The sequence below is a fragment of the Haplochromis burtoni genome, unplaced genomic scaffold (assembly GCF_018398535.1).
Source record: "Haplochromis burtoni strain Fernald_Lab_line unplaced genomic scaffold, NCSU_Asbu1 Contig_318, whole genome shotgun sequence".
In the NCBI taxonomy this organism is placed as follows: Eukaryota; Metazoa; Chordata; class Actinopteri; order Cichliformes; family Cichlidae; genus Haplochromis; species Haplochromis burtoni.
This window is the reverse complement of record NW_024582679.1, coordinates 272,688-288,505: the sequence shown is the minus strand read 5'-3', so window position 1 is coordinate 288,505 and position 15,818 is coordinate 272,688. Positions and strand designations below refer to the sequence as shown.

The following is a 15,818-nucleotide window of genomic DNA, read 5'->3' as shown; positions in this document are numbered from 1 at the left end:
GCAGACTGACAGAAGCAAGGCTGCCCCTCTGGCCAACACCAGTAGGCGGTAGGGTAAAGTGTCTTTCCCAAGGACACAACGAACAGGACAGAGAGCCCAGGGACCTTCCGGTTACAGATACGCTTCCCAACCCCCTGAGCCACGGTCGCCCGGCCTAAAATAAAAACTACAAATAATTGGTGCAACACCTACATGAGTAGTAAAACTTCCGTTACTTTTACATAAGAAAATGGTGCTGAGTTGTTTGTTTGAGGCTTGAATTTGCGCAGTCTCTAAACCCAGAGAGCAAACAACACACATAGATGTGCGTATCTGCGCTCACGTCAGTGTTCAAATTACATATTAGACATGTAGGCCTTGTGGAAGATTGAGCGTGCACTATTATTCACAAGTATCTAATTACACTTCTGTCCCTTGTGTTTTTCAGTGGATGCCGTTGTTATTAATCAGACTTTTTCCTCCCCATTCACTCTCATAAACACAATTATACTCCCTTTCCTTTTAGCACCTCAAAGTGTACAATCACAGCTGTCACTTTAAAGCTGTAAAATTGTAGTGATGGCATGACTATAGACTGGAGGCATATCATCATTTCCTTTTTGTTGTTTATGTTGTTGTTATGATTGGATGAGCTGAAGTTTTTATTTTCCGGCGTACAGCTGGTGCATTCACTGTCCATCAACACTGATTCTGGGATTTTTGTCGAGTCGCAATTCTGACGATAACTGTTTGTGCAGGTCAAGGTAAAGTCCATAGATGCCTTTTTTCACCAACTCACTCTAAGTTGAATTTGCGGCTAAATGTACGTGCATGTTTATTCGATATTTTACAATTATGAATCATGCCTGAAACAGCTAAATAAATAAGTCAGATTTTATTTATGGCTTTTAAGACAGTTTTTGTTTTTTATTCAGAATGGGTCTGAAATGGAAATACAAGACTTTATATTTCGGAATACAAAGATACCACGATTAAATCTACAAGCCCCAACAAAAATCTCTTTTGTCCTTTTTCCAGCAGCTAAACAGCAGTTTCTGCTTCACTGATGACAGCTGCAATGGATTTACTTCACTAGCCTGTAACCTGGATGCTGCGAATATGCAGGTATGAAAAATGTAAACTTGAGCTTATATGTGACACTGATTAATGGCTGTGGACAAAGGTTTGTGGGGGACTTTTGCAAGACATACAGTATCTTCCGTGTGAGTTCTGAAGACAGTTGAACCAACGAGGAAAACTGCGGTGTTGGCTGTCATGTAGACATTTTAGTGTTTGTCATCGGGGGCGGGGATTTTCTCAAGCGTGGGCTCCACGCCCCAGATCTCACGAGCATACTGGGCAATGGTGCGGTCACTGGAGAACTTGCCACACCCAGCAATGTTGTAGATCACCTTCTTGGTCCATTCCTTGGGATTCTAGGGGAGAATAAAAATGATTGATAAGCCAAGAATAACTTGACTTTTACACTGTGAATGAGACAACTATCTATATCATACTATGAATACATAAGAAGCATTTTTTCCCAGCTTTTGCATTTAATTCCTACCTTATAAAGAGCATTGACTTTCTCTTGGCATTTAATGTAGTCTTCATAGTCAGCAAAGACCTTAAACCTATGCAGAGAATAATGCCATTAACCAAATGATAACATAACAGGCTAATAACAAAGTTCACCTGTTGCATATGAATAAATGCATATGTGTGAATGAACATGTGCACTGAATATTGCTTTGCATGCAGCAACACCAGGATGTTCAGCAAGTTCATACACAATATTTGTATGTGTGCATGCAGGTCTGAGCCTCAGGCATCTAATGTTAGATGTGTCTCTACCTGTCATGATGCATCAGCATGTTGACAATTTCTTTAAACAGGTCAGGCTGCTTTGGGCTAAAGAAGCCTCCAGCAATCTGGTCAATAGCCTGTTTCAGCTCAGGCAGACGGTTGTAGTACTCTTCGGCGTGGTATCTAAGCAGGAAAGAAAATAAATAACAAACACATTCAGAAACACAGAAGGACCAGGTTGTCGCCGTAGTAACTGAATCATTCACAAGGAAAAAGCAAATAGGGCCTATAAAAAATATGAGCCCAAGGCCACACCTTTTTCATGTGGAAAATCTCAGTTTGTGTGGACATAACATTTGAGTCTCTGTTTGGATTGTCAGAGCATGTGTACACTCGTTTTAATATCAGAAAATCTTGATAGTTGATCTTTTGTTTGTCTGACAGATATGGCAATATATTACGTACAGTAGTTATCGAAATTACAAAGACAATATGAGGCTAGGAGTAATAAATGTTCTCTCCTTACCCTCTCTTGTCAAGGGCCTCGACATCGTCCACCCTCATGCCGAAGATAAATAGGTTTTCTTCACCGGCCTCCTCTGCCATCTCCACGTTGGCCCCGTCCATGGTCCCAATGGTCAGGGCGCCATTCAGCATGAACTTCATGTTGCCAGTGCCAGAGGCCTCAGTTCCAGCTGTAGAGATCTGCTCTGACAGGTCAGCAGCAGGGATGCCTGGGAAAGAGCAGAAGTAGGGGTTTGAGAAATTTTAGAATAAATATTAATAAACATTTGCAGTGATTTGGTAATTACCTTTTTCTGCCAGTGTTACTCTGTAGTTCTCCAAAAAGATTACTTTCAGACGGTCTCCAACGACAGGATCATTGTTGACCACCTCACCGATAGCCGTGATCAGGCGGATAATCATTTTTGCAGTGTGGTATCCAGGAGCAGCCTGCAAGAGAGCCACAGTTAGAGACACGACATTAAATAGCCTTAACACTTCGTATCGAATGGTGCTGAAATGCGACATAAATTTAAAGCTAATAGCTGTTAAATTAAAATACAAACCTTTCCTCCAATCATGATAGTTCTTGGGGTCCACTGCTTGTTGGGATCCTTCTTGATGCCTGGTGGAGATATAAAGAGACGAAACTGAGGCGAGCAGCAAAATCCTTTTTGTAGGCTCTGACACACAGTCGGTAAAGATCTGGAGCAACATGTTATTTGGATTTGAGAAAATGTCAAATCAAATGAAAATGGCAGAGGCTTTTAAATGCATCCTTACGGTTGTAATAAGTGATGATGTGCAGGCAGTTGAGCAGCTGTCTCTTGTATTCATGGATTCTCTTGACTTGAATGTCAAACATGGAGTTGGGGTTGATCTTCACCTTGTAGTGCTCTTCCAGGTGCACAGCGAATTTCATTTTGTTTTCCTACGTGATCAAAACATTTATTTTACTCCAAAAAAAAGAAAACAAGTCATAGTCAAAGTATGGTAATCCAAGAACACGAGAAAAGAAAAGCACAATTGTGACTGTCAGGAATGCCTTTTTGGCCATATGCGTATACTACTGTCTGCCTTGGGGAGGTTTCAGGGCTAATGATGTATTCATTTTATTTGCTTGTCAGTTGCAGAGACAGAAAAGAGCTACATGACTGTCACGTGTCAAGGTTCAAGGTTCAAGGTTCAAGGTGTCAGAGATGAGAGGTGGAGCTCTGGAATTTCTTCATTAACCGAGTCAGTGCTTGCTTCCCAGAACACCTTCCTCTTTCTGTAACTGTTTGCTGTAAAATATTGTCTTTGTTATGCAACTAAATGAACCAAAGTCACAGTCCAGTGGTCCAGTGTTGTGAGCTCAAACACAAGGCGAGTGTCACGTGTTGAATATCGCATGTGTCAGAAGCCATGGACCAATGTGCCTAAGGCCTTGAGGTAAGCCCACTGACTCATGCCCAACTGACAGTCAGGGCCCACCTCTATCCTGATGCTATTACTGTTCATGTGCAGAAATGTACTCTGAAAGCCCCAAGGACAACAGCCATCTAGGCTTGCGAAGTATTCATAAAATGGCATTTTTCCCAGACTGAAGTGGTAAACCACAATATATCCTGGCTACGGTGTAGATGCTGCAGTTATTAACTGTTAATGCAGGCTTTGACACTGATCTTAGAGGAACAAATAGGTCAGCAGGTTGGGTCTCTGGAAAAAAACGATATTTCATCAGATATTTTACAGAACAGTTTGTGTGTGCAGTCTGAAAACAGGCACAGGTTGCTTAATGTGAAATATATGTGCCGCTTCTCTGCAGGACTTCGACATCCTGTCATCTTCAGACACAATTATACACATTCACAAGCATTCTTGTATCTTTTTGAGCATAATGCTGGATACATATTAGACAAAATAACACATTACTTGCCTGTTTCACTTTGGCAATATCACGAATGAAAGCCTCATCATTCACAAACTTGATGAGGTTCCTAAGCTGGTCAAGGTCACGAATGAAGTCCTCCCCAATTCTCTAATGAGAAAAAGATAAGTGAAAAAAATAAATGAGTGAATAAATTGACTGATCATTGTCCTTTGTTAAGTATAACCTAAATTTAAGCACTGTGTCCCTTGTATATTTGAAACACTGCTAACCTCGGCAATGACCTCGGCAAGCCCGGGGTTGCACATAACCAGCCAGCGGCGAGGAGTAATGCCGTTGGTCTTGTTTTGGAACTTATGTGGCTCCATTTCATAGAAGTCCTTGAAGCTGCGGGAGAGCATAGCATATATCAGAACACACAGATGATGTGCAGTCCTTGAAATGACAGAGGATGGGGATTTATGAAACAGATAGCAATACACTTACTACACACACTCGTGCATCTGTGTGCGACGTTGATTATGATTTACCACTACAAAGGATGATCAGTTTTTGTTTAGAGACGTACACTGTAGCTTTGAGGATGTCCGAGTGGATCTGAGCCACGCCGTTGACGGCATGGGAACCCACAATGCACAGATGGGCCATGTTAATCCTCTTCTGTCCGCCTTCTTCAATGAGGGACATGCGGCGAAGGCGATCCACATCGCCGGGGTACTTAGCAGCAACTCTCTGCAAAATTCAAAGGTGCACGAGAAGCAAAAATAAACTAAGTCAGAGGTTATATTTCTTTATTTCATTTGCTGAATATGATTTTACTTGTCACACTTGTCACTGTAGGGTCAATACAGCTATTCTAAAATTATACCAGACCACCAGTAGGACAGTTTCAGTCAGGATTTAAGTAGATGAAAGTCAGTGTGTTATCTGGTTGAGCAACAGCTCATAAAAACCTGCCCACCACTTTATGTCAGAAACAAGTCTCTCTCTGTTCACGAAGAATGTGGGAGTCTATTCTGACAGATGTTGCAATTAAAAGCCCATCAGGACCATTTTGTCCTTTGACTTTTACATTACAGCATTTTGGTTCTCCTGCCAATCTTTGAAGTCTGTCCTTGCATTTTAATAAGGTTTCCTGTTGTCTCGTTCCACAGTAGCAATCTAAAATCCGAGGATAAGTTTGTTTTTTTTCTGCTTCTTTACCTTTCAGGTTTTTCAGTTTCATGCTGTATTTATGCTAGAAGGTTAATATCTTTCTTAACTTATCTTACCTATGAAGCAGATTAAAATCATTAATTATAACATTAACTATATTTACATTGAGCCACAGGACAACGTCAATATGTCCTTCCTGTGCTATATATAGTAATTAGGAGCCATAGGGGCCTATGCATCCAGCACACCCCAGATTATGACATGCTGCAATGTGCCGAACTAACCTCCAGGTGGCGGCGGTTGATCTCATAGACTATTTCCAGATGACGGGGCAGCAGATGAGCAAACAGTTCGACTGGCCAGCGCTCCAGAGCTTCAGGGAGAACCGTGTGATTGGTGTAGGCACAGGTTCTCACACAGATGTCCCAGGCCTCACCATCAGCAGCAGGACATTAGGGTTAGTGAACAGAAAAATAAATAAATTCTGAGCTGATATCCACCCTGCATCCCTCCATTGTCATCATCATCAAGGTAATGACAGACATCAAGTGTCAAACACTGCGGTGACAGTAGGTAAGTTTTTAACTCCACCTTCTTGCTGAAAGAACAGGTCGCTTCTCCTTTTTTGTGACCTAATAGATCAACAGTTGCTTCTGAACTCTCTCATCTGTAGTTCACTTTTTGTGTTGTTCGCCCTTCCAGCAGCTGAACTCTGTTTCTTTTGCTTGGTAGAGTGTCCACATTTACTCCAGTTATACTAGTGTCAACCATTTCAATTGCCTGGAGAAAACTACTGGCAAAAACAAACGGGTCAGCTTGCTTTGGTTGTGCATTCAAACCTTTAGCCTGGTAGCACACAGAAAGTGAGGCCTACTGGGAAATGTTCGCACCAATTTAAAGCCAGATGTGTCATTATTCTGTTACTGTTATACTGTGCAACAAACTGACCTCACTGTGATCATTTAAAGCAGCAAATCAACATAAAGCACACATAACCTTTTAAGACCCTTTTAGGGGTCGTATTAATCTACTACTCACCGTTTCCCAGTTCAGCTTCTCTTCATCAACAAGAACCCTCATCAGCTCAGGAATAGCCATGGCTGGGTGAGTGTCATTCAGCTGGATGGCAACCTGAATATGCAAAACATTAAAGAAAGTCAAAACCGAGTTTGAATGGGTCACAGAGCGCTTTGTAGATACTATTCTTTTCAACTATTCTCCTAAGGTACAATAAAACCCACCTGCAACCTGTTCAAAAAACTGACAGAGGCAATTTAATGAAGACCCAGGGAGAACATCATGAGGAAATCTTTTCATTTTTGACAGAAACTATTTTGTTGAGTTTTTCACTTCACCTTGTCAGGCAGTTTGCTGAAGTCTGTGCGAGCAATCTCCCTGGAGCCAAACTTAGAGACCTTGAAACGGCGGATGATGTCTTGCAGGGTGGCAGACACCACAAAGTATTCCTGCTTCAGACGGAGCTCCTTTCCTTCAAAGAACTGCGGGTAAAGACACATATTTGTCTTTTTCTGTTCTGCAGTCAAAGATGAATTTTCTTTTATTATTCATTAAGCATAGCCTTTTGTATATCAGCGGCTGCTTTTTTTCGTGGACCGCTAAAATATTTTAATATCACAATTACATATTAGACTTGTGAGAAAAGATTTAGTGAAGCTTTAATAGATCTATGTCTAATCTCTTCAGCAGAGACATTATGCTAACACCCATTAAGAATATACTGGCAAAATGTACTACATGTGTATAAGCGTGCATTTGCATTTGTCCACTGTGCAGCTAATCAGTGTTTAAATCAGATCTCCCTTGAATATGCAAAAGACATAAATTTCACACTTTTCATCCCTCAAAATAAGAAGTAGAGGTAAAAGGCAATGTGTTGGAGGCTATGAATATGTTTTTGAAAGAGTTAAGAGAATACTGTGTATTTGCTGTTTTGATTTGCCAAACAGAGAGGATTTGCAAAGACATTTTAAGGCTGATTAAAGCAACTTAAAGAATTATATAAAGGGATTAAAACTAGCAAAAATTTAGTCTTCAGTTTGCAATTTCATATACTGAAGAAACTGGAAACATTAGCTTTCAGTGTTTTGAAACAACCTCAGCTTTCATTTTGGACTAAATTTAATTAATGATCACCCTACTATTATAATATCCCGATATTACTAGAGCAAACTTGATTGAACAGCAGTGTAACACTACATCATGAGGTGCACCACACTTTCTGTTCTCAAATGCAAAGACGTAAATTACCACACTTGGCGTGAGCTATAACTCACGCTAGATGGTTATCTCCTAAATCCTCCTGCTGGAGCCTTTGAGGAGTCGGCACATGTTGGTCAGATCTTTTGTCAGATTTGAAACCGAGCTTCAGAGGAAGCTGGGGGAATACACATCGGCTCTAGCTGAGCACAAAGGACATTAGGTGTGGTCCAAATTATGGAAGTCCATCTCCCAGCTGAGCTAAGATAAGGTCTAACCAGTCACACACAGATCCCTTTGATATTCACATTCTTCTAGTTCCTCTAATTCAAGTTAATATCTGTATGCTCGGGCTATGAGTGCAGTGCTGGTGGATTAAATGGTAATAGAGCCACATTTTCTTACATTATCATTGGGATACAGAACACGGGAGATGTTCTCAGCCAGGTTTCTGTCCAAAACAGCCTGAATGTAGCCACCGACATTAACTATAAGGAAAAAGCAATTATTTAAGTTGATGCTAATTCTTATTTGACAGATGTATTTTTGAAAATACGTGCTCTCTGCCAGGATACATACAGTCTTTCAGGTTAAACTCGCACGGTGCCTTTGCAGACCACAGCCTCATGGTGTTGACAATGTTGTTTCTGTAGCCTGGGATAGGGGTGTCATAAGGCAGAGCCAGCACTACCTGTCAATACCATAACATGAAGAGCGAGTTATTTAAAACTGTAGATCATCAAAGAAATATCTTTCAGTTTAATTTGCTTTGTTCCACACATTCACCTGAGTGTCAACCCATTTGACGCCATCGGGGTGATGCTCGGTCCTGCCATAAAAGTGAACTGGGCGCATGTACTCAGGACGTGCTTTTTCCCAAGGGTTGCCGTAGCGCAGCCAGTCATCGGCCTCCTCGACCTGGGTAAAGCCACACATTTGTATTGAGGCAGAAAACTGCTCATTAGCGGGTGGCTTCTGAGCTGAGCCAGGTATAAAGGGATGTCAGGTCATGATAATGAAAAGGAGACTCCTCCAGCAGGTGATTTAAAAACAAAGCTGGTGCTACTTAAAAGGAAAGCAACAGCAGCTGTTTTCTCTCACTGAAAGGAATGTGAAGTTTAATCTTCTAACCTGCCAGCCATTGACAATTTTCTGATTGAAGATACCAAATTCATAGCGGATACCATAACCATAGGCAGCCAGGCCCAGTGAAGCCATGGAGTCCAGGAAACAGGCTGAAAACCAAAGGCAGGACATGATAACAGGTTCAATAATATCACAGCTCTTGGAAAGAAAGAAAGAAAGAAAGAAAGAAAGAAAGAAAGAAAGAAAGAAAGAAAGAAAGAAAGAAAGAAAGAAAGAAAGAAAGAAAGAAAAATGCAGTATTTTGGTCATCCAACAGGGATAAAAAAAAAAAAATTCTTTTTGAATTTATTTAATACAAAGCATGAAAAGATGCTCACCTGCAAGGCGACCCAGGCCACCATTGCCCAAACCTGCATCTTCCTCCATGTCCTCCAGCTCCTCCATTTCCAGACCCAACTGAAGGAGACAAACGCATACAACAGCAAACCAGTGACTCGGGGATGCTCCCTCTCTGTTACAGTATTTGAAAGCAGCAATTTCACAGTTAAAAGAGGATTAAAATAAGCGTGTTTGTCTCACCTGGTACATGGCCTCGTCACAGGCATTCTCCAGTCCGAGGTTCACCATGGTATTCTGCAGAGTGCGACCCATGTAGAACTCGAGGGAGATGTAGTACACACGCTGCATTGTGAATTCGAAAAGGAGAAAAAAAAAATCATATTTAGCAATCAAACAGGTCAAAACTGTCTTATGAACACTAGCAGAAATACTCAAGTGACATTCTGCGATCAGGGTCGGGGAAAGGTCCCACTAACACCCGCCCCATACTGTCAAAGAAATCTGCGAGTCTCATCTATTGGCTTCATGGTTCAGAGTGCGGAGAAATATGCCACCTGAGCCTCTGTTTAGCCTTTGCCATTTAGTTGTGTGCTTTTTTTCTCTCTCTCTCTGACATGGAAGGGTGGACACAGGCTGTGGAGGTAAAGCAGGGGGAGAGAAGACTGGGCGACAGATTGCTTCAAGTATTATGTAACCCCAACATTTTGGGCTTGGGCAAAAATAACTCCTGTAGAGGTCACTGTAAAGGTCCGCTGATAACCTTTCATTGTGGAGTTCAAGTCTAGAGTAATAGGAGAAGTGGTTCAGATGGATGTGTAAAATAATAATGAATACATCTGACAGAGCCGTATCACTAGAGCGCCAACAGGATCTCCTGAATTATATATGACTCTGTTCCATATCTTATCTTTGTTTCATCTTCTTGTGTTGATTGGCTCTGCTTTTCCATGAATGTGTATTATTAGTGTTTAAATAGTTGCAATAGTAACTCTTCGGGACGTGATCTTTGCACAAAGATGTAGACGTGCTCTTAAGCTAGCATGTCTTCCCTCCTGCAAGACCTTTAAGAAGTTCACCTTTGACCTTTCGATGCAGAGCACCAGAAAAAGCTCTCGGCTGGTTTCTGAGTTAGAGCGCCCGATCAATAAACTTATTGTGAGGAGCAGCATGTGCAGATAATTTGCGAACTGAACTCGTGCATTGTAAGCTATGGCGTACAGGCAAATTTTCTTAACGTTATTAAAGAAAAATAATCTCTTTCATTCAGTGGGGTTATTAATAATCTCGCAAGAAACATTTTTCCCCACTAATAAGTTGAATTGGAGCTGAGTTTTGCTCTGCATCTGAACCCTCTATTGTAATTACAGACAGTTTCGTGTGACATTTTCGAGCAATAACGCGGTGTGGCGGCTAATATTGTGGTAACGGCAGCTTCATATTGTTCTTCTAAGGCTCTTTCTGTAGCTGTTGGCTAATAATACTGGGGTTGCTGAGATACAACTTGAATCCAACTGCTTTTAAGTGAACTCAGACACCCTCAGAGGCATTTGCTCATATGACACATGTGCTGTATGGTCAGACAGGAAGGGAACAGAAGGTCTTGGGGTGGTTTCATGTTTCAACACACTATAAGCACTGCAGCATACCAGCAGAGTGCTAAGAACCCCCAGTGAAGTTTAAATGTCATGACTTGGCATTACACCGATATCAAGCTGCTGAAGGTACAGTTGAAGAATACAAAGCTTTGGCTCTCGGTGGAGGAAGAAGTATTTACATCCCTACACCAATACACATTTAGCTTTTTCTTGCCATTAAAAAATTGCAACATTATAATATTTGATATCAAGCTGACAAAGTTTAAAGAAGAAAGCTAATTACATAGACAAGCGCCGCTCCTTTGACTGATATATGTTGACATTATACACACATGCATAAGACTAATGCATCAGCATAGCAGCAGGTTGAGTGGAACAGGAGCTGTAGTTTTGCCCAGAGTTAGCTCCTTAAAGGATTATTAGATAAATTGGAAAAATTTAGAGAAAGTAAAACTAATGTGAAAGAAAAGAGGAAACAATTTCTTTCAATCTGTTTTTTTCTGTGTGTTTGTGTGTGTGTTATATGCTTACACCTTCTACAGGTATTTACTAGAAACAAACCTGAGTAATTGTCTTCAGGTACTTGACACCGCTGTTTACTTTAAAATATGTGAAACAGTGCAGAAGAAACAGGCATCCCATAAAACAGTGTAAGATCCGAAGTAATTGTAATGAAACAAATTTCTCGAAACATCTTTCCCTTATACCACTCTTACTCTATAACCACCCAAAATACAAGTTTGTACACAAATGGCCAAAAAGATATCAAAAAGATAGATTAATAATTGATTTGTAGGCGATAGGCTGTCACACCTAGATTTATTAGAACTTACTTTAGGGTCTTTCTCATAGTAGTACTGCTGGGTTCTGATCCACCTGCCAATCAAGTGGTCGCGCACCGTGTTGGCAAGCGCAAAGTAGTAATCCCTTTTGGTTGCCACGTTTCTGTCCTTGACCAGAGTAAAGTGGAGATGCCTGTTGAAGTTTTGCTTCAGATCTGAAACGTTTTCGACGCCGGCAAGGCCTCTCACTGAAATCTGTTTCCTTCTATCGTGGTCAGACAATGGTTTAGACATGGTGGCGCAAGTGATCGCGGCTCAGGGCTCTGACACTGGGAGAATGTAAACAGTATGGCAGCAGGTACACACCACCAGTCCCAGACACACAGCAAGACAGGCACCCACACCACAGCCCTGGCTTCACAGTTTTAAAGGCGCGATTATAAATATTAAGCGGAGGGTGGAGCAGATTGCTTGTTTAAGGTAAAAGGGTGGAGCGTATGCTGAGGACAGAGGATGTCACATCACAGTTATGTCAGTCGCAGATAACTAAGAGTCCCTTTTGGGATCTGTTATGTGTTACTGGCATCAGAACAAAGAATTGTACAAGTTGACGTCATTTACACTATATAGTGAAGGGAGGTTTTTACTGTGGTTACTCTCACAAAATTAAAACTTTCCAGGTAAGCTGATCAAATAATTTAAAATAAGCTGTACAAATATTCTACTTGCCATAAACTCAGGATTGTATCTGTTGCTACATTGTATTTTTTCCAGTTTTATTTTTATTTTAAATTGTCTAGCTGTATTAGCCTGGTGTTATGTTCAAGGATCTCAAAGTGCAGCTCCCAGGCCACTGGCGACCCTTGGTGTCATCTTAAGCGGCCTTCAAGCATCCTGGGAATCCACAGTTCCTGCCCCACTATCATATAGCAGCACGGAAAGAACAAAACCAATGCAATATTCTCTTCCATATTAATTCCTCTTTTCTAGCCATCAGAGCAGCAAAATAAAACATCACCCTGTGAACTGAAACATTAGAAAAACTAAACTAGTATTAGTATTTAATGTGTGCACCCCTGAATCAAACATTGGGTCATCAAAATTTTAAGAACCCCTTACAGATAATATCTCCAGCAGCTCACTTAATTTCCCCATATTTTGCAGGACTGTTTGGCTACCAGAGGATATTTTTACAAAAAAAGGTTTGTTGTGGCACTTTGAAAGCAAAGCTCTACAAAGTGTGCTAATAATCACACTGTAGGGTGACACTATTTGTCAGCCACTGCAGTACAGGGCAGTTACAGGGTACTTGCAGTATGTCTCTGACAATCCAAAAAATCTCTACTGCAAAGTTTAAAATTGTCTCTCTACTCTGTCATTTCACTCCTACTGTACATAGCTGCATTATCAGTTATCAGCACAAACCAGTAATCCAGTGCATGTATGTGTAGGTCACATCTGTTCGAAGCCTGAAGCAATAACAGACACAAAATCAGCTGCAGTGAAGCAACTAAAACCCACTCTATTTTCAGTTATCACTCCAGCTCGCCAAGCTATCATAAAGTCTTGACCTTCTATAAATAGCAACCCTGACCCAGTCCCAAAGGCCATGATATTTGAAAGGCGTATCCTGTTAATGTCAGCAAGAGCCAGTAGACAACACTGCTATATTACTAGTAGCTGGACTCGAGTTTAAGAGGGGAAAGCAGTGTTTGCAAAGCTTGTTCTCAGCGGGATGCGGTGCCATGTGATTATCATCATCTTGTTAAAAGACGGGTTCTGCTTTTGGACTAAAATTGTTTAGTGAAAGAGTGACTCGTATTTCAGTGTCTACTTGTGCCAGATTGTGCTGCACATTGAATGAATGTTGACAGGAAAAGTATTGGGAATGAAATTAAATTATCTTGTCTTTCTTACCATTCCCCACTCTGTCGCCTGATTGGACGAGATGTGGAGAGAAAGAAAGAAAAAGGTGCTGTTGTTGCTGTCAAGCACAACAGCAGTTAGACAGCAGCTAAATAGAAATCAAGTTGCAGGTGGTAGTTGAGCTGCTTGGCAGTGCTTCATGGTCGTTTGTGCATCAACTGAAGAATTCTTAGAACACACACGCACACACAAGCACATACAGTAAATGCTGTCTACATTTGCTGTTTCCTATTTAATCTTCCTATATGCCAAATGACCCCAGAACATCACATAGCAGATGACAGATTGAAGCTGGCGTGCCCCTGATTTATCCACAATGATGTGCAAACTATGTTCTTGCATGTCTACTGGCTTTTCTGTCAAATGGTACATCAAGCATTTCAAGACTAAACTCAATGAATGCATTGACTTTTTGATGAGAGCCCAAATTTTCAACAACAAATACAATTGCTTTGCACAGATTCTGCAGAAAGTGTGCCAGCAAAACGTGAGCATTTTTAAAAAAAATAAAAATAAATAAACTCTTCTTTCTGCTCTTATTTACGATCTCTCCATCAAGTAATAATCGGGCATGTGAACATTTAATTAGCTTACATTTAAATTTTTATTCCACTGGAAATATTAACTGTGATTTTAATGAAGGCTCTGATTGGCCAGGAGTAACCTCAGTTATTAAAGTGCCCATGATGTTTGACAGACATTAAAGTAAAGCAGCTAATGGACAGTAACTGCTGCTGCTGCTGAGAGCAACACTGACTTCTGCAAATTGGAATCAGCAACGGCAATATTAAAATATGTCTCATTTAGAGTTTACCTATTGATGTGAACTGATTTCTTAAAGCACATTTCTAATGATGTTTTATGAACACTGTTCGCAGGTTAAGTCTGTCTCTTTTTTTGGCTTAGAATAACTCCTGGGGATTTTTGTTTTCTCACCTTATTTTTCAAAAGTCTAAGCTGACAATGAGAGAAAACCTCTCTTTGCACGGTTATAAATATGCCTGAAAGCTTTCACACGAAATGATGTGCCACATTTTCAGTTGCAATCTCTGTCTTGCGCCTTTGTGTTTCTCTGCAACTTTTTACATTCGAGATTTTACACAGATGCCTTTTTTCCCCCTTTCATTTTTCTTATATTCCTATATTTGCCTGACTTCCTCCCCTTTTAAGCAAAATAATTTTTTTTTCATTTTCACAAACCTTTAATACGAGATTTATCAGAATCTCGTATTAAAGATTTGCATGGGCGAGTTCACCAGAGACTGCATTAGTTCAGCGCACAGATATGAGAAAATGAATGATTAATGGGTAGCAGGGGGCATTGCAATGTTCCAGTTAAAATGTTTACTTTTTTCTGGGGTTTGTTTTAATGGTTTTTGCACTTGTCTGCATTCAACACTCCCGCCACCCAAATCAGCAGTCAAACACCTGAAGAGTTTAAATTTAAAACCTGATGTTGATGTGGCTGCAGTTCTCCGTTATTCACGCTCTTGCTCCATTCACAGACTGACATCCAGACTGTTGAACTGAGTCTGTTTCCTCTTCTTTTCCTGGTGAGAGTGAGCATCTTTGTTTACATCTCACCGAAAATTAAGGAAAACACCTACTGCTTGGCACACATTGCTTTTCACACACAAGACTGCAAACCAGCAATCCCTAGAAGGCCTTGGTGTTTTGTTATTATAATGCATTAACTTTAATTAAGTTACGTAGTTTCAAATATGTTCTGCTAAACTGTTAAATCTGAACTTGCTCAATTAATTTTCATACATCGTTTATCTCCAGTCTTCCTGCAATGATTTCTAATAGTGCCAGACAAGATAAGTACTTGGGCTTGTGTGTGTGCATGTGTGCGTGTGTGAAATGCAGTTTTATCTCAGATGGCTGAAAAGACGTTTAATTGCATACACACTGAGCATATCTGTTGTGCACCGTTAAAATGGAACACCAATCATCTGATTTGCACTGCTGGCAATGAATCACAAGAGAACGGGTTCATAGGGGACATTGTTAAGTTGCTGAGTGTTTTACTCAGGTGAAATGCTTTTTTTTTTCTTCTCTCCCGCTCCCCATCCTTGTTTATCCGTGAACTTGTCAACATGACGCCGGGACGGAAAGGAAGGAATAGTGTCATCTGGTGGTAAATCCGGAAATGTCAGTGGAGTGAGTGTGAGAGCAGAGGGGACCTGGCAGTACCAGCAACTGCACCTGTTATGAGGAGTGAGCAATATCAGCCCATTAAATATATATTCGACACAACACATAGAAAAGTGCTGACTGATGAATGAAGGACTGGTTCAGTTTCCTCATCGAGTTTCATGAAGCTATCATGAAGCATCAAAATTTATTAAGTTGATTTTAGAAAAATCCCACTCATGATTCACACCCAGATGTTTTTTTTATTAATCCTTATCTCTTTGAACTTCTTTACCGGGAATGTGCGAGCATGTACACGCTACCTGACAGACAGCGCCTTCAGTCACCTGGCAGGAACTCCACTTGGCACCCTGGTCACGTATATTTCGGTAAAGCTCCACCCTTTCTCAAACTGAGCGAATG

At 40.8% G+C, this 15,818-nt stretch overlaps 1 protein-coding gene across 1 annotated transcript; it reads right to left on the bottom strand.

Annotated features, from left to right (window-relative positions):
• Window positions 1-881: 881 nt before the first annotated feature.
• Window positions 882-11,732, bottom strand: pygma (phosphorylase, glycogen, muscle A). Its single transcript, XM_005941403.2, has 20 exons — window positions 11,385-11,732; window positions 9,197-9,298; window positions 8,995-9,073; window positions 8,663-8,766; window positions 8,318-8,449; window positions 8,111-8,222; window positions 7,937-8,019; window positions 6,670-6,813; window positions 6,353-6,445; window positions 5,599-5,745; window positions 4,728-4,891; window positions 4,432-4,546; window positions 4,208-4,309; window positions 3,073-3,220; window positions 2,856-2,914; window positions 2,598-2,739; window positions 2,312-2,519; window positions 1,834-1,968; window positions 1,547-1,613; window positions 882-1,415 (listed from the first exon to the last, which is right to left on the bottom strand). Exons 1-20 carry the CDS (start codon window positions 11,625-11,627, stop codon window positions 1,266-1,268), a joined length of 2,529 nt encoding a protein of 842 aa, XP_005941465.1. The 5' UTR covers window positions 11,628-11,732; the 3' UTR covers window positions 882-1,265.
• Between the last annotated feature and the right edge of the window lie 4,086 nt (window positions 11,733-15,818).